The sequence below is a fragment of the Musa acuminata genome, chromosome BXJ3-8, assembly GCF_036884655.1.
Source record: "Musa acuminata AAA Group cultivar baxijiao chromosome BXJ3-8, Cavendish_Baxijiao_AAA, whole genome shotgun sequence".
NCBI lineage: Eukaryota > Viridiplantae > Streptophyta > Magnoliopsida > Zingiberales > Musaceae > Musa > Musa acuminata.
The window spans coordinates 2,836,681-2,853,497 of NC_088356.1; the positions used below are offsets into that span (position 1 = coordinate 2,836,681).

The 16,817-nt window shown below is 42.0% G+C and overlaps 4 protein-coding genes across 8 annotated transcripts; 3 read left to right on the top strand and 1 right to left on the bottom strand.

Moving 5' to 3' along the window:
* The first annotated feature begins 801 nt into the window (after positions 1–801).
* LOC135645520 (uncharacterized) lies at positions 802–5,331 on the top strand. Its single transcript, XM_065163974.1, has 3 exons — positions 802–1,093; positions 3,224–3,304; positions 4,666–5,331. Exons 1-3 carry the CDS (start codon positions 935–937, stop codon positions 5,059–5,061), a joined length of 636 nt encoding a protein of 211 aa, XP_065020046.1. The 5' UTR covers positions 802–934; the 3' UTR covers positions 5,062–5,331.
* Positions 5,332–5,867: 536 nt separating this feature from the next.
* Positions 5,868–8,844, top strand: LOC135645519 (zinc finger A20 and AN1 domain-containing stress-associated protein 8-like). 4 transcript variants are annotated; one of them, XM_065163972.1, is made up of 3 exons: positions 5,868–6,014; positions 6,171–6,773; positions 8,529–8,844. In XM_065163972.1, the coding sequence occupies exon 2, from the start codon at positions 6,243–6,245 to the stop codon at positions 6,741–6,743; it is 501 nt and encodes a 166-aa protein (XP_065020044.1). In that variant the 5' UTR covers positions 5,868–6,014; positions 6,171–6,242; the 3' UTR covers positions 6,744–6,773; positions 8,529–8,844. The 4 variants fall into 4 exon arrangements, with proteins under 4 accessions (XP_065020044.1, XP_065020045.1, XP_065020041.1 ...); XM_065163973.1 differs by having other exon boundaries at positions 5,897–5,986; XM_065163969.1 differs by having other exon boundaries at positions 5,899–6,105.
* A 1,050-nt stretch (positions 8,845–9,894) lies between these two features.
* LOC135645518 (cytokinin riboside 5'-monophosphate phosphoribohydrolase LOG7-like) lies at positions 9,895–14,125 on the top strand. 2 transcript variants are annotated; one of them, XM_065163967.1, is made up of 7 exons: positions 9,895–10,154; positions 10,941–11,038; positions 11,671–11,701; positions 11,931–12,030; positions 12,132–12,202; positions 12,931–13,074; positions 13,585–14,125. In XM_065163967.1, exons 1-7 carry the CDS (start codon positions 9,981–9,983, stop codon positions 13,678–13,680), a joined length of 714 nt encoding a protein of 237 aa, XP_065020039.1. In that variant the 5' UTR covers positions 9,895–9,980; the 3' UTR covers positions 13,681–14,125. The 2 variants fall into 2 exon arrangements, with proteins under 2 accessions (XP_065020039.1, XP_065020040.1); XM_065163968.1 differs by having other exon boundaries at positions 13,598–14,125.
* Positions 14,126–14,782: 657 nt separating this feature from the next.
* Positions 14,783–16,303, bottom strand: LOC135645517 (3-ketoacyl-CoA synthase 17-like). The gene has a single exon (XM_065163966.1). The coding sequence runs from the start codon at positions 16,244–16,246 to the stop codon at positions 14,837–14,839; it is 1,410 nt and encodes a 469-aa protein (XP_065020038.1). The 5' UTR covers positions 16,247–16,303; the 3' UTR covers positions 14,783–14,836.
* Between the last annotated feature and the right edge of the window lie 514 nt (positions 16,304–16,817).

The following is a 16,817-nucleotide window of genomic DNA, read 5'->3' on the forward strand; positions in this document are numbered from 1 at the left end:
GACGAAAGATGCTTTAATCTGAATTAATAATCAATATTTTAAAATATTTTCATTATAATATTATTAAAAAAATGCTATATTACAATGTTATTATACTATTTTTATTATATTATAGTATTTTAGAAATATTACTGAAAACAAAAATATTATGTTATATTATAAATATTGTTGAAAATATCTAAAAATACAAAATTTTTTCGAAAATTCGCTCTTTTTTTAATATCATTTATATTTTTGTAATGCACACAGAGAGCTATGATGTCTTTGAAGAGCAACTGCATTTGATTAGACGTTCCATTGGAGAAGTTGCAAGCACAGTGTTAGCCTTAGCCTTTTCTCTATCATTTGATTGCCCGTAATTTTATATGAATGAAAGCTTTAGGATCATTTGTTCTGCAACTCCGATCAACGATCGGTGGAAGTATTCGTCTTGTTGGAGGCTACAGTAGAAAGTCTCCCATGAATGAGGCAGCTAGAAGGCGAGAAGCGAGGGCACGATGGCTGCAGCAGCAGAAGAAAGATGTGGAGGGGAATGAAGAAGAGGTGGGGAGACGATAACATTGGTGAGACTGGTGATACTTCCGAGTACTGCCCCTTACGCAGCGAACACTGTTGAGAGGGGAGGGCGGGCGGTAATCGGATCGGGGAAGTGAGCGAGTGGACCGGGCTTTGTTTGAAGGAGCGAACGAAGCCCAATGCAGATGCCGATTTGAGCTCTCTCGCGTTTTATTCTTCTTTGGCGTTTGGGTCGCTGTGAAGCGGCATTTGGATTCCGTTTTAAGGAGCCGAGGGGGAGAGAGATATATATAATGAGAGAGAGGGAGAGAGGGAGAGAGAGGCGGTAAAGGGTGGAGAGCGGTTTCCTTCTTTCCTTATTTGCCTCGTCTTTTGTGGCGTCCTAGGGTTTCATATTCGATCGATCTCTCTGGAATCGATGGCGAGGAAGCGGAAAACGGAGGCGATGCGGCTCGACGAGGTGGATCGGACGCTGTACTCCACCTTCTGCAGCGCCGCTAACTCGCTCTCGCAGCTCTACACGCAGGCCATGAACCAGCAGAAGATCTCCTTCCAAGCCGGCGAGCGCCACGCTATGGTTAGCTCCTGTCTCACCGTCCCACTGATTTCCTTGTCCCGCGTCCCCTCCCTTCGCCCCTTATCGCTTTTATCCATTGTTTCGTCGGTTGATGCCTTTTGATTCTTCCCCCTCTCATTTTGTTCTGGAATTCGACATTTAGTTTAGGTAGAATCACATGCTATAGTGGAAAAAAAAAATGATTTCTTTTATGCATATGATTTCATAGTCAATATGTTCAGAACAAATTAGATGTTTCATTTGGCCGTGCATATGAACGTAGTTTTTTCAGCCCTTATCAATTCAGTTTTGTTGTATGTTTGTAATATATCGATTATCAGCTTGTGTTATGTGTTGTTGCAATCTCAGTGGTGAATATGATTGGTGATGACCATCCGTCCGAAAATTGTAGCACCTGCACATTTGCCATCTTGATTTTGAGGGTGAAGGAAAGGGGTAAAATTATTGTGCACGTTTTATTGTTATCGATGGGCTTTGAACATAGATGAAAATAATGCAGTAGTAACATTCAAGCAGTACATGTACCATTTTGGTCTTGAGGTATATGTAATGTTTGTTTAGATGCTAACCATGACCTTTTGAATACATCCAGTCAGACTTTGATTATGATTTTTTTTCTGTTGTAGTCAAGTCAGCTTTTTCTTTTTAATGCACTTGGGTTTGGCTACATGGATATATTCTTGCCTGTTTTGGGTTGTTGAAGATGTAGATCAATTAGAAATTTTAATTGGATATTCCAGCATAGTTACCATTATCTGGTTGAGGTTCCTTTCTAATTCAAAATTAACTAAAGTGGATATCATTAATTGGCTGTTTAATCACGGAAAATGGGTATGTGATGTTTAAAGCTTAGGATTTTGCAAAATTTTGTTCAGGTGCTTGGTTTTTAGGATCTGTAGTAGGAGTTAGACCTCTTGTTCCTAGCTGCATGATTTTGTTAACTTTCTAATTCTTTCTCTCTTAACAAGACAGAATCGTAACAGAACCCTCTCCCTCTCGTATAACTTCATTTTTATAACCAGTTGTGCTCTCTGTTATGTTGGAAATCAGCAAGTACCATCTTTATCGCTCCTATTTCTTGCCTACCTGTTGCATAACCTTGCTCGACATTGTTGATTATCAAGGTGCAATCCAGCCAGACTGCATGACACCCATGACACTGCCCACTATCAAACCTGAGTTTGAGCTATTAATAGCAATACTAACTAAATTAGAGTGTATCTGTTCTCCATTATAGCTGCTGTAAACTCATTAGTATAAGTCTGAGTTAATTAGCAGAAACAGTTGCTATTGACAAAACCATGAACCAAACTGACAAAAGATATGACATGTGGTAAATTTTATCATGAGTGAGATCCATTAAAGAGCTAAAGTAGGGTAAGACTGAAGAACAACTCTTTTTGGGATGGTGAGAAGTCATGAAAAGTTGCTGCAAATCGGTGATGAGAAAACCAAGTCTGCAACGTTACATATTGCAATGAACTATTTTGAACTCTAAAAAAGATGCTCTCTTGATCAGTATGTCTGAAGGTCAAGGTAATTATGGGGACAGAGGACACTGGTGAGCAAAATTGTCATATTGTTGTATTGGCAGATTTCCTTAACTCAGTTGTTAGAAGTCCAAGAATTAAAATTTAGCACCAGGTTATGGAGTTTTCAAGTCAAGTGTTGTATCCCGGTGCATCAGTCAGATTTGATGATGAGATTCAAGTAGCCAAAGTGATAAGGCTGGGAATGAAATTGGATAAGTTCTAGAATATGATCATGTTTTTTTAGCACAATTATGTTTTTCTTAAATAATTAGTCTTAATTCAGTTATTTAGTTATAATTTGAGTATACTCAAGGGAGTTATTGATTGATTAATAATTTTCGTGTACATTCATCTTTCTTATTATGATCTGTCATAATTTTTTTGCTGATGGTGGATCATTCACTATCATCTTTAGACACCAGTTTCTAGCCAATAATCCGTCAGAAGATAGTCATGATGCTGAATATACACACCGGAACCATGTTCCAGATTTTTTTTGCTGATGTTGATTTTGCCGTCTCTATTTGAAGTCTTTTGAAACTGTCAAAATGTGATATTTCTTATCTAATAATATTCTTCTGTATTATATGTTATGCAGGAGAAGCTTTATCAGTGGATTGTGAGAAAGCATGAGGAAGGGTCAAGGGTTTCTGTAGCTGATATAGTTACCCATATTCAGGTTCTGTAATGATTGTTCTTTTATTTTGTTGTACCATTGATTTTCATCTTTCATGTCATCTTTTTCGATTTTTTAATCTTTATTTTCCATTCTAGCATTACAGAAAATGATCTTTTGTTCCCTTTTTATATTTCAAGGGCTTTTACATATCTATACTTTCAAAATATGAAAATAGTGCATTTATCTTTACAAATTTTTATATACCATATTATCTCCAAATATTAAGATCCTTAACATATTTGTTTTCCATTAGCATCCATCCAAAAAGCCTTAAATTGAATACTATCAATCATGGATATCAGTTGCTACTTGCTAGTTTGAATTTTAAAAAACATTTATAATATAAAATGTTTAAAGCACCTTTAAAATTCTTACTGTCATAACAGAAATTCTAAATGTCGTTTATGTCAATTAAAATTCAAATATCTCTCCACAGTCAAATGACAATTAACTAGTAAAGGGCTGTCTGGTCACTGGTGCACTCCCACAAGCGTGGGGGGAGTCAGTGTACACAACATTATGTTTACAAGCTAAGAGACTGTTTCCATGATTTGAGCCTAGATTATGCAGATGACAAACGAGCAACTCTATCATGACATCAAGACTCACCTCATATTACAGTCAACTAATGGAAATCAACCATATGGGTAAATGTTGCGATTAGGTTGACTTTTTGTGTTATTGTGATTCAAAAGCTTATTGGTCCCTGTTCTCCATTGCTTTTGTGAATTAACCATATTGCAATATGGTTGACTCTTACAGATTCATGATCTGTCTAAGCAAACCATGATAAGTTGTTGCAATCTTCAAAATGCTATGAGTTCAGCAGTTGAGGAGCATTGTTCCATTCAGTGTGGGACATTGATTAATATGCTGGTTAACGGTTCATAGTAGTGATATTTAGTATTCATGTTTGGTCTGGATCATGGCTTCAACATGTTCATTGGGATCGATTTTTCTGTCTCAAGTTCAGGTCCTTTTTAGCTATAACATGCTATAACATTAACTGATGTAGGTTTCTGGAATTTTGTTTGGTTGATCCAACGAGCAACAAATATTCAACTTTTAAGCCCATTGATTGTTTGCACTTTATCTTTAGAAGGTGAACCCTGGTTTATGATAGGATTGCTCCTTTGTAATATAAGTGACTAGGGTTTTGAGTCATGGAAATAGCCTTTTGTGTATGCATAAAGGATTGCATATTGACTCTCCACAGATTCTGTGGGAGTATTATGCATTAGGCTACCTTTTCTTTTCGTTTATACCTTTTTCACCTGGATTGTCTATATCTTATTTAGCAGTAAATATATGAAACACATTATAGTTTCTAAAATTTGCTTATTGGATACTTCTTTTCACAGAATGTGATGGATTATGCTGGAGAAGATGCATTAGTATCCCCAAGATCATCATTCCCACATCAACATCATACACCAACGCATGCAACAAATTCAAGTGTACAACCTCCATCTGCTTTGTTTGGGCAGCCAACCGTTGGACTCGCCTCTCGAAGCAGTCACTCTGATCAAACAAAAAACTCGGTTTTCTCAAATGCTCTTTCTAGTCCTGTGCGCAGGAGCCTTCAGCCTTATCACGCTGCCCAGGGAGATGGATTTTATGTAAATGGTGTGGTACCAGCTGGAAATACAGGATCTAGGAATCCTGATGCAAATCAACACCGGGAGACCAATTCCCTCAGCTTCAGTGATTCATCCATGGATATTCACACCGATAGCCCGCCTCATGAATCTTATTGACGACTGCCTATCTCATGCATATTTAGTTCAAGAGCTGTAACTGGTGCAGCCTTAAGTCTCAGTTCTGCAACTTTAGGAAAAAGGAAAGAACAGAGGCTAGTTAAAGTTCTTCTAATCAGTCATGCCATGCCAAGAAATGCATGAAGCTATATATGAATTGTGTGCTTTTGATCACTTTTTACTGTATCTAACTATTTCTTTTTTTATTGTGATCTGGATGGACTTAGATATGAATGTTTTATATGTGATACATGTTTTTGGATCTGGTAATTGCATTGTACATGAATAGGAGCTTCGCGAATGTAATTGTCTTATAGTCCTAGTAGTTTGTCTATGGTGCCATGGACCATTTAATCTGCCACAGAAATTTCCTGCTTCCCCACGAACATTCTGACCTCTCTAATATATACTGGTAATTTGGTTGTATTCCCATGTTTGTTCTTGTTTGTATCGTGAACATGTTTGATCTGTGACAAGTTCCTCACAATGTATATAAGAGCGAGCAGGATTAGTGACTGTAATATATGGGATGAGAACAGGGAACATGATGATGATGATAGTAAAGGTAAAGGTAATCCGTTCCTGACGTCACCGGCGACGTGTACTTGTTAGGTGTCGACGTCGCGCCTGCCGCCTTCCAAACCGCCCGCTACTGCTTTTAATTTACCGAGGCACTCGCTTTCACGTCCTAATCGGTCCTTTTTCGAACAATCTTGTCCGTCAGATATCTAGAACTATCGCATCATTCACCGTTAGATCTCAAAGCATCATTTTGTTTTCCCTGAAAAGGTCCGGCAATTATTGTACATAAATACCATAATTCTATGAGGTCCTTAAAAGACCTCTCTCCGTCTTTCTTTCTCGCGTAATCCCTCGATCGCTTCGCAATTCTCCTCCTATCGATCGATCTACCGCTTGTTGTTAGGTTCTTCGATCTCTCTCCCTCTCTCTCGGTACTCCAAACCCCTCTCTCCTTCTCGATCCATGCATCGCTTTTACAGAATTCCTCTCTCGGTTCGAGTGGATTCGCGATAATCCAGTATGGTGAGCGGTTCTCCGATTCACATCGACTAGGGTTTTGATTTGGATAATTATTGATTCGTGAGCAGGTCGAGGAGGAGGAGACCGCGGTCGGATTGGAGCATCAGCAACAGCTAGGGTTCCGTTCTTCTTCTACGGGCATGGAGCAGGAGGGGCAGAAGCGAGAGACCGGGAAGACGGATTTGCAATCTTCCAACATCCCCGTCCTCTGCGCCAACAACTGCGGCTTCTTCGGAAGCCCGGCGACGAACAATCTCTGCTCCAAGTGCTACAAGGATTACTTCTTGAGCAAATCAAAGGCTTCCATGGAGACGCTTGTGATTCCGCCGGCCCTTGAATCTAAGCGGGTCGACGAGAAGCCTGGCGGAGATGACGGAATCGCTAAATCTGTGAACTCGAGTGAGGAAGGGGCCACATCGGAAGGGGGGGGCCCTTTGCCGACGAAGAATCCCAACCGTTGCAGCTTCTGCAATAAGAGAGTCGGATTGATGGGGTTTAAGTGCCGCTGCGGGGAGGTGTTCTGCTCGATCCACAGGTACTCTGATAAGCATAACTGTGCCTATGATTACAGGGCGGCTGCGCAGGACGCGATTGCAAAAGCCAACCCCGTGGTGAAGACGGACAAAGTCGAGAAGATCTAATGGTTGTGTGGGCAAGTTGGGGCCTCGTTGGTATGTTACTGCAAAATCATTATGACTCAGTGCTTCTCGAGAATAACTTGTTTATGTCTCTTTACTGCCGCCGTCTGGATTCGTGTCTGGGGTTATGTACAGTTTGGTTCATTTAGTTGGATTGTCTGGTTATTGATTGCATTTTCTATAATCTTGTACTCGGCTTTCTTATGTGAGTGTTAGGTGTTATTGTTTGTGCTGCTTTCGCTTTACGTTCCATAGATAGGTGATGCGAACACTCCATTTGATTGACAATCAATCATCTTCTCAGGTAAATCAGGTGACCTTTAGACTAGTTCTCTGGTTTAGGGTCCGTAAGAATCTGGCCATCATCTCTTTTAAGGGATGTCACTTCTTTTAGCTGCTGTGAACACCTTTGGGCATGAAGTGTGTGAAGTGGTTGAAATATAGGGAGGGGAACTTAAATTTGAAGCTTGATGCTTAGTTAGTTATGTGGATACTGCAACAAAACCACAGTCCTAATCATAACTCCTATTGAACAGCATAGAAGATCAAGCATCTTATCAGGTAAATCAGGTGACATTGAGAATAGTTCTCTGAGTTAAGGTCCATAAGAATCTTTTGGTTGTGGGCATCTTTGGGCATAAATTATATAAGGTGGTCATGCTTTCTTCTTAAGAAATTGATGATTTATTTGTCCTTCATACTTATCCAAATTATTAAAGGTTCCACCTTCATCTTAGGCTGTAGTTGCACATTTGCCATCCACCGATAATTTGATCAGGGATCAAACTCAGAAATGTTTTGGAAAATTTTGTTTTAAAGAGAGACTTTGAGTGAGGTTTGGAAATATAGTTAGTTCCGTGCAACAATTTGAAACAATATAGTCGTTAGATTCATGGGACTTTTAATGACTACCAAACATAATCATCATTCATGTGTACAAGAGAAGCGATAGGATGATGCTTAGTTAGTAACTGATAAATCAGATGGCTAATTAGTTAAATTTTCAACTATGAGATTTAAGTTTTAACCACTGAAAGAAGCAACTCGCACAGGATCAAGCAGCTAGCGACCTTGAAATAGCAAATCATCGTGAGATAACTCACAGAGACCTATGCGATTGTTCATCTGTAAGAACTTTTTAGTTGAATCTTTATGGATTATTCAGAAATCTCTTAGAAATAAACTTTTTAGTCTTCTTCTCTTATCTGACTTTCTTCACAGGAATTCATTGTACTTGCACCGTCCGAAACTGTTCTGCTTGAACTTATGTACCCTCCCGTGCCTGTGATTTTCATGGTGTCTGTGTTTTATTGATGTTCTGTCAGATATAGAATCAAACATTTCATTCTGGTTGGATTGACCTTCAGTCACTTATTTCGCTGTTTTCCGTGCATCTATCTGCCTCAGACAATGACTATTAAAGCATGAGAAACGTAGCTTATGGGGCTATCATAATTAATTGTGCAGACCTTATTGTGCATGGTTACCATCTTAATCGCAGTATAAGGCTCATCGATGTGTTTATAGATCTAAGAGATGGAGAATTCTTGAATGGTTATATTAATCCCACTTCTATTGCAAACCAAATTTTGTTGTGTGTCTTTAATTCTGAGCATTCTATTGGAGTCCTTACACAATGTGATCAAAGGGCATTACATTTACATGTTGCATTCAGTAAGTCAGATTCATGTTGATATGATTTTTGGTGTTCCTGTAATAAAAAAATATAGCTTCACTTGGTTTCTGGGAAAAGTTACACAATCACAATGTTCATTTGACTTGTAACAGGTGGATACAATTGAAGTTAGATGGATTGAAGTGTGATTGCCAACTTACAGATATTAAGGGGGATGATGGTGGTGGTAATCGAAACTCAGTCATTTCAATCACTTGTTTGGCATCTTTGCATTTCATAATTGCATTAGCATTCAACCATTAGGGAAGCAATCTAATGAGAGTCAGCATGGATTGCAAAAATAGATATGATCTGTTTTGAAGTTTAATTAAATCAGAATGGCATGCTGTTCTTTCTGTATGACAAAGCATTTGGAGTTGTATGTGCATTAAAGAAACATTTCTGTCAAATGTTTTAATAGTTTGATCAGAGGAGTTTAATTGACATCAATCACCTAAACAGTGTGATGCTTGTAGAGAACGAATCATGCAAGAGCATACTAAGATATCCAGTAGACTAAGACCTGTACAAGGTGCAGATGGTGAAACATCAATCATAAGTAATAATAATAAGCAACAAATATTGTCTTTACGCTGTTATGTCATTTTTGGCCAAATAATGCCGTATTGATTTGAACATGGAATGCACAACCCATCATGAATCTCCTTTTTCTATTGCAACGTTTGACGACACATGCTAATATACTTCTTCGCACAGGCCCACTCTATATGTTAATTAATAGGACGAGGATAGGAAGGCAAAAAGGATGCGACTTTCCATGCCCTCCCGTGGCTCGACATTCTCCGATGACATCTCCCTCGTATTCCATCAGCTGCCTTTTCTCGCGTTCATACAAAAGCTCCCATTCCAAGCAAGCTAAACTACGAACACCAGGTGACGTCACTCTCTATCTCTTCCTTTAAACAATCGACAACTTGGAGACCTGACAGCCAAGTGCCAGGCTGTCACCATGACGTTGCTAGTATGAGATCCCTCCTCTAATTAATCCGACCAATTAATGCTTCGTTACGTATATGTATACATATATATACTTATATTAATAATTATTTAAATCCAAAATTGATGGATAATTGAGGTAAAAATAAGGGCATTGGAGGAGCATTGCATGACACCGTAGCATTAAAAGCACTAAGCAACCTAGTGCTCGTATCGGTTCCATCTGGACCTAGAAACCATGCATCAAGATTCGAAATTAATATCGTCATTAAACAACCCAAGATTTGGGTCTGATCCCCACCGCACCCCAATCTCGACACGTCTCATTGGACGGTGATCTTTTGCGCGAATCCTACCCGCCCGCATCATCCTTCGCGCGCGCGCCCTCCGCACGATCTTCTTGACGCGCCAGCCCATGATCGCCGTTCAGATCGTTGAAGCTCGCATCTTAAAGCTGTACCGGCTACGGGTGGAGTGGAATCCGCCCCTCCCCTGTCGCCCTCACACGCTATAAATAGAGATCGATGGGTTCCCTTTGACGAGAGGGTTCGTCCGCGTCGTCACCACGAGAGCGAGGAAGGAGGAGTGTGCCTTCCTTTTGTTCTTGTATGGAGAGGCGAGTGGCAGTGGAGGGAGAGAAAGGGATGGAGTGCACGATGGAGGCGGCGGCGACGGGGGTGGAGAAGGCGTCCAGGTTCCGGAGGATATGCGTGTTCTGCGGGAGTCAGTGTGGGAAGAAGCCCGGCTATCAGGAGGCCGCCGTCGAGCTCGGCAAGGAATTGGTAATGCCTCGACAAATCTTTTCCTCTTGTCCTATGCTCCGCTTGTTCTCCCTGGGTTTTCCTGTTATTCATTCCCCTCTCTTCGTTGACACCGATCAAAGATTGCACAACTGAGGCGTCAGGCCAATCGGTTATGTCCTTGTTTCGAGTTTAGGGCTTTGTTGGCAGTTCATCGATTTTGTAATGGATTCGAATGCAACAGTTCTCGATCGTTGCTCCTCGCATGTGGTACTGTCGATCCTTTTGCTGCTGGTGCTTTGCTTAAAGGTTTCATCTTTACCACCAAAATTCGATATTTTTTTCCCCTCTCATTTGTTCTCGCTGAGGAGATGGGGGATAGGGAAGGGCTCGCAGGCGATGCAGGCGGGCATGGTGCGTCCGTGCGGTGGGAGGATTTCGTGGTTTCGCATGAGCGGTTGCTAGCTGTAATCTGGCTGTCTGTTGAGCAGCCTTCCTGCGTGATCTCTGTCAACCAAACGAAAGAATAGAAAGCGAACAAGAATCCGTTTTTTAATGGAGGAGTCTTTCAGAGCCATTCCATGGGAGAGAAACGTGCTGCCTCCAAATCATGACTCATCACCCTGCTCCCCGCATTACTCCCCCCCGTTTACATGAGCTTTCCATCCCATGTCTTTTCATCTGGGGTTTCATGGCTTTCCTACTTTTCCTTTGATTGATTCGTCTTCAATCTCAGGGTGATGGCTACCAGAACTTGACAAGCACGATGTGCTTGGCTGCTCGACACGTGTTGTCTGATATTTTTGTTTCCATTTTGTTGCGCTGCAGGTGAAGAATGGCATCGACTTGGTGTATGGAGGAGGAAGCATTGGATTGATGGGCCTGGTCTCTCATGCGGTTCATGATGGAGGGCGCCATGTCTTGGGGTCTCTCTCTCTCTCTCTCTCCCTCTCATCTGTCATGTTTTGCCATATGTGAACTGTTTGTTTTTGGACTATAGTGGTGTGCTGGTTCCTTCTTCCCTCCTTCTAAAACGGCAACTTCTTTACTTTTTTGTCCTTTACTTCAGCTAAGTCTTAGTGTAGTGTGAGGATTCGTCTACCTGCTTGCTGTTCATTGTACTTCACCACTGGCAGAGAAGTGGTGCTATCTGGAATGGAAGATAATGCATAGCCACAAAAATGGGATTTCTGATAGGGTTTCCCAAACTCTGCTTCTTACCCAATGGCTTAATTTGTTTGTTAAAAGATAGTTCTTTCCACAGAAAAAGATATTTTCTGTCTTTTTTCTGGATGAATATGATAAACATCATGTGTACATTCCTGCTCCATACCCTATCTTCATCCTGTAATTTCAAATTATCTTGTGTCTTTGACAATGAAAATCTATATATCTTGGTCATTACTGGATAAATATTATAAAGGCCATGTGCATGTTCCTTTTCCTGTAGTCCCTGTCTCTATCTGGTAATATTAAATGATCTTGCTTGTCTTTACACAGAGAAGTTGAAGGTTTTGGTTTACTCGCGAGCTAAATTGATCACATTTCTTTGTTTCAGGGTTATTCCGAAGTCCTTGATGCCAAAGGAGGTGAGTTTGTCTCAAAAATTACCTTTCCTTTTTAATGAATTATTGCTAGTATGTAATTTTTCCTGCCTGTTTTTATGTAACTGATTATGTAATTTGAACTCTTATCAGTTTGCAATAGTTGAGTGCTTTTCTGTGTGGATCTGAACAATTCTGGAAGTGAAATTGGAATTGCATTGTTCTGCATGCTTGAATCTATAATTCACTAAATTGACTAGTTTGTACAATATAGTTAACTGGTGGAACAATTGGAGAGGTTAGAGCAGTATCAGACATGCATGAAAGGAAAGCGGAGATGGCTCGCCAAGCAGATGCCTTCATTGCTTTGCCTGGTATAAGTCTTTCAGCTCCTTGTATCATTTACCGGTTCTTCGATGTTTGTATTTGTGCCACTTCAATTTTATACCATCTAGTAATATCAGTCACACATCAGGTGGATATGGCACACTTGAAGAACTACTTGAGGTCATTACATGGGCTCAGCTTGGAATCCACAAGAAACCGGTACTGTTAAGAATCTAATCCCTATTTTGTAGGGAATGATGTGCCAACTAGCTTTAGAAAAATTGCTACAGAATGGAATTTATTCTTCAGTTTGTTGCTGGTGGTACATTTATTTCAGCCCCTGTAGCTGTTGAAAGTGTTTTCTTGTGTTAACCTTGTCTCTGATTGACAAAAGTTTAAATGTGTGCACGCATAACATGCCTTCCATTGTTTAGTTACATATACTACAGTCCATCATAATATTGCTCCTTAAGACAGATTACAATGATGCATGCGTGTCTTGCTTTGGCCACGAACTATAGCTAAGGAATTTTTTGCTTGCTCATCTTCTAGATGTTGCTTAATTTATTTTAGAATGGGCAACAATTTAGTCGAATCCATGTTTTCAGCAATGAGCCAGTCCAATAGTTAAGGAGGATTGCAATCATAAAAAAGATTTCATTGGGACACCAATCATGGAGTAGTCTAGAGCTTTCAGCAAGTTTGGGTTCTTCTAACGTAAGCATATCATACATGGATTTAGTTGCACTAACACTTCAGCTACAGAGACTGTCATAAATTTTTTGGTGATGATTATTGGATATCCACATTATGTTACTTAATACTTGCTACATTGACCTCTTGTTCGGTTGATATCTGTCATATTAAATGTGCATTCACATGTATACTTGTATGTTTCTTGCTGTAATCGCATGTTCTCTGAAACAGCAAAATTATTGACTCACCAGGTTGGACTACTTAATGTTGATGGCTTTTACAATTCGTTGTTATCTTTTCTCGACATGGCTGTTGATGAAGGGTTCATATCGCAAGCTGCACGTCACATCATTATATCTGCCCATTCAGCCAAGGAGCTAATGAGGAAACTTGAGGTAAATATCAATGCTCAAAAACAATGAAAAGATTATTCTGATTTGGTGCATTGAAAAGCCTGTTGTCAACTTGTGATTCACACAAAACTTTCAGAAAACCTTCCAACTCAAGTATCTGCGTGTGGTCTGTTGTCCACATGTTCCTCTCTGCTTATATAAACCAACAACGATGCCCTGTTTATTATAATCTATTCCAACTAATTGATTAATCATTTGTTCTTTATCCAAAATACTACTCTTTGATGGTAAATATTGCGCTTTATCAACAAATATTTTTTTAAGGGATAATTCAAGGCATGCAATTTTTTTTCTTTTCTTCTTTTTGGTGCATGTATTGTGAATGAAAACATTTACTTAAAAGTTTCTTCAGTTGCTATAGCAAGTCATGATTCGAGTCTTGACGAACATGTTCATGTTCAGAAATCCACTGGACCGCTGCTAAACTAACAATTTACTTGAAGAGAAGCCAAATAAATGTTGTCAAATTGTTGTGATTTGAAATTTTTGTAGGAATATGTTTCAGAGTATGAATGCACATTGGTGTGGGATGCTGAGAAGAAGCCACTGAACTTTGCCCCCGAACCAGAGTCCGGTGTTGCTTCCTAACCTGCTCTCCTTTCCATGCTCTTCGAACAAGTGTAGGACAAAGTACGACTTCAGAGTAAATTGCTGGCAGGACTTACAAGTTCAATGAACAACCTTTGTGCAGTCTTCTGTATTTAATCAATCGGCATAGTTCGGACACATAGAAGGAAGTTGTCAGATTGTATTCAAATTCTTCTGCAACTTGTAAGCTTTGGTGTTGCCACTTTCCCGTATCAAAATTGGCATCTTTACATCACCATGTGAAGAGTAATTGATCCCCATGAATTGGTACACAGATCCAAGCAGTTGGAGACTGGCATTGACTTTACCAAGCAACTACTACATAGAACAGAGTGCATGTATCTTCATATTCCATGATCATAACCTTGTGTGGGAAGTCATCTTCCTAGTGATGCATCGAACTTCCTGTGTTTATATCATCGTTTTGGTACTTCTGTTTCCTGTATCTGTGCTTTCTTTACTTGGCTTCTTTTTTTGCGCATTGGACAGAGGATGAAATCTTGAGTTGGTATTTATGTCTGAGATAAAAATATGGGAAGAGAAATAAAAATATATATAGTATGTTTGACGTATAATCTATAGAAGCTTACGTTATATGCCAATCATGATTAATCTAATTGATGTTTGACTGCTGATGACAAGGAAAATATAATATTTTTATTCTGTGAGAAATACCGATAGAATCATCGCAGATTTTAATTGTTTTATTTAGCCTTCGAAAATAAAAAAAAGGAATCGAAGATGCCTGCGTCAGGAACATCGGCGGGCCCCATCGGTGGGTCCCACGCCAATTAATGCCCCGGAAGAACATTTAAGAGACGGCCACTTCAATGCATGCTTTTACTTTCCTTTATAATGATGTCGAGTGCCGAGGCAGCGAACATCTAATTGACCCGAAAACAAAGCGCGAACCGACGGAGCCATGCAACGGAACGCTACGTATGCTGCACACCGAAACGCTACGACAAAGAGGCGTAGCTGTGAGTTCGTTCGTTCGTTCTACAGGTAGACCAACAAAATCTAATATGACATGCATCTATCTATCTATCTATCTATGCCCGATCGTAATCCGCCTGACCTTAATCCTTGGAATCAACAAACATACAAGATCTGTCTTTTATTGATGCTTTTATTTCCCATTCAGATGCCCATCGCCTCAGATGGAGACAGGATACCTGTGGATGCAGTCCTTCCATGGGTTGTCGGGGTCGATTCTGGAATCCCGCAGCGCCCTCCACACCACGCTGCACGCCTTAAACCCCGTCCCGAACGCCAGCATCCACACCCTGTCGCCGCTCTTTATCCTCCCTTTGGCCTCGAAGTAGGCCAGCTCGTAGAACACCAAGCTGCTGGAGGTGTTCCCGAACCGGTGCAAGCACATCCGCGCCGGCTCCACCACCTCCTCCTCAAACTTCATCAACCGCCCCACCGCGTCGATCACCGCCTTCCCCCCGGCGTGGATGCACATGTGCTCGAACGCCGTGGTGAAGTCCGGCACGTGCACCGCCTTCCGGTCGCCCGCCAGGAACGACCTCGCGACGTTGTAGACGTAGCGGAGGAGCTCCGAGACCGGAAGCACTCTGGGTGCCAGCCTCGAGATGTGGTTCCTCAGGCCGACGCCGGCCACCCGAACTAGGTCCTTGGTGAGCGCGACACCGACGTGGCCGTCCTCGTCCTCCATCTGGATGGCCGCGTTGTAGGCTGCGTCGTCGGCGCCGTGGTGGGTGCGGAGAGTTCGCATTACCTCCATCTTCGCTCTCTCCCGCTGCGCTGGGTCGCTGGTGACCAATGCGGCCGCAGTGCCCGCGCGGAAGATGCAGTTGGTGACGAGCATGTGGCGGTTGTCCCCGAAGTACCAGTTGAGGCTGGTGCTCTCGGTGACGACGATGAGAGCGTAGCCCACTTGTCGACGAAGTATTGTAGCGGCGAGGTCCAAGGACATGGTACCGGCGCTGCAGCCCATGCCGGAGAAGTTGAAGGTTTTGACGGAGGGCGAGAGCTGGAAGCGCTGGACGAGCATGGATGTGAAAGAAGGGGAGGGGGAGAACATGCTGCATGCGGCGATGAGGACGGTGATACGGGAGGGATCGACGTCGGTCTTGGCCAGCAGATGCGCCACGCAGGAGAACATGCCGTCCTCCGCTTCCAGGATGGCGTACTGGAACTTAGCCTTGTAGTCGGTCTGGAAGATGAAGGGCGGCGCGTAGGTCTCATCCCCTAGGCCGGACTTGCGGTAGATGGCACGCATGAATGCCTCGCTCTCGGCGGAGTGTTGGCAGCTGCGGCGGCCGAAGTACTCGCAGATCTCATAGCTGCCACGGCTCTCCGGCCCAGGCTTGTGGCAGCTGAAGTCCAGAAGGTAGACAGGGAGCGGGCGAGCACGAGCGTAGGCAAGGATCGCTACCAACTTGCACCACAGGAGGGAGAAGAGGAGCAGCTTGTGGCGGGAAAGGAAGAGAAGCAATCTCTGTTTGGAGGGGAGAAGGGAAGCGAGGGTGATGGTTATGGCCAACAGGACGAAGACGGTAAGCTTGAGGAGTTGGATCGGAGTGCTGCGTGATCTCATGGTCACTGGATTTGCTGCACCTAAAGAGGGGGAGCGGGAGGGGGGGGGTGGTCAGTATGCAGCGAAGCTGGGGAGATGAACTGCACTGCGTTTCTTTTATGGGAAAAGAAGGAGATATATAAAGGTACAGAGGCTTTGAAGAGAAGAGGAGGGTTCCAGCTGAGAAGGTAGGGAGGGGTTTGGCATGTTGGAATTGATGAAGTCGACCTAATTTTCTGAGATCAGCAATTATAGTCTACAGGACTATCCTGATGGGGCGGCATGGGCTTGTCGTCATGGTTGGCATTCACATCTGCGAGGGGCGTAATGCCATGGAAATCAATGGACCTTGTTCCTCAACCACCATGGAAACATTGCTTGCCCTAATGCACCACCCTCCTCTTGTTCGCTAACACTCGAAATACCATCGACCACCTACCTTAGTTTCTCTCCTTTTTCCTATGAGCTGATCCGATCAGACCAATCATAGTGTTCTTAGACTGCGTCACATTGTATTCGGTATTATACAGCATTTTCATGTTGCTTTATAGTGTTTTTTCTGCTATCGTTCAAAATGAAAACATTATGCTAT

Coding starts and splice junctions, on each gene's coding strand:
- LOC135645520 (XM_065163974.1), top strand. CDS start 935: ATGGCGAGGAAGCGGAAAACGGAGGCGATGCGGCTCGACGAGGTGGAT. Junction 1,094..3,223: donor CCGGCGAGCGCCACGCTATG/GTTAGCTCCTGT, acceptor TATGTTATGCAG/GAGAAGCTTTATCAGTGGAT. Junction 3,305..4,665: donor ATATAGTTACCCATATTCAG/GTTCTGTAATGA, acceptor TTCTTTTCACAG/AATGTGATGGATTATGCTGG.
- LOC135645517 (XM_065163966.1), bottom strand. CDS start 16,246: ATGAGATCACGCAGCACTCCGATCCAACTCCTCAAGCTTACCGTCTTC.
- LOC135645518 (XM_065163967.1), top strand. CDS start 9,981: ATGGAGAGGCGAGTGGCAGTGGAGGGAGAGAAAGGGATGGAGTGCACG. Junction 10,155..10,940: donor TCGAGCTCGGCAAGGAATTG/GTAATGCCTCGA, acceptor GTTGCGCTGCAG/GTGAAGAATGGCATCGACTT. Junction 12,031..12,131: donor TGCCTTCATTGCTTTGCCTG/GTATAAGTCTTT, acceptor GTCACACATCAG/GTGGATATGGCACACTTGAA.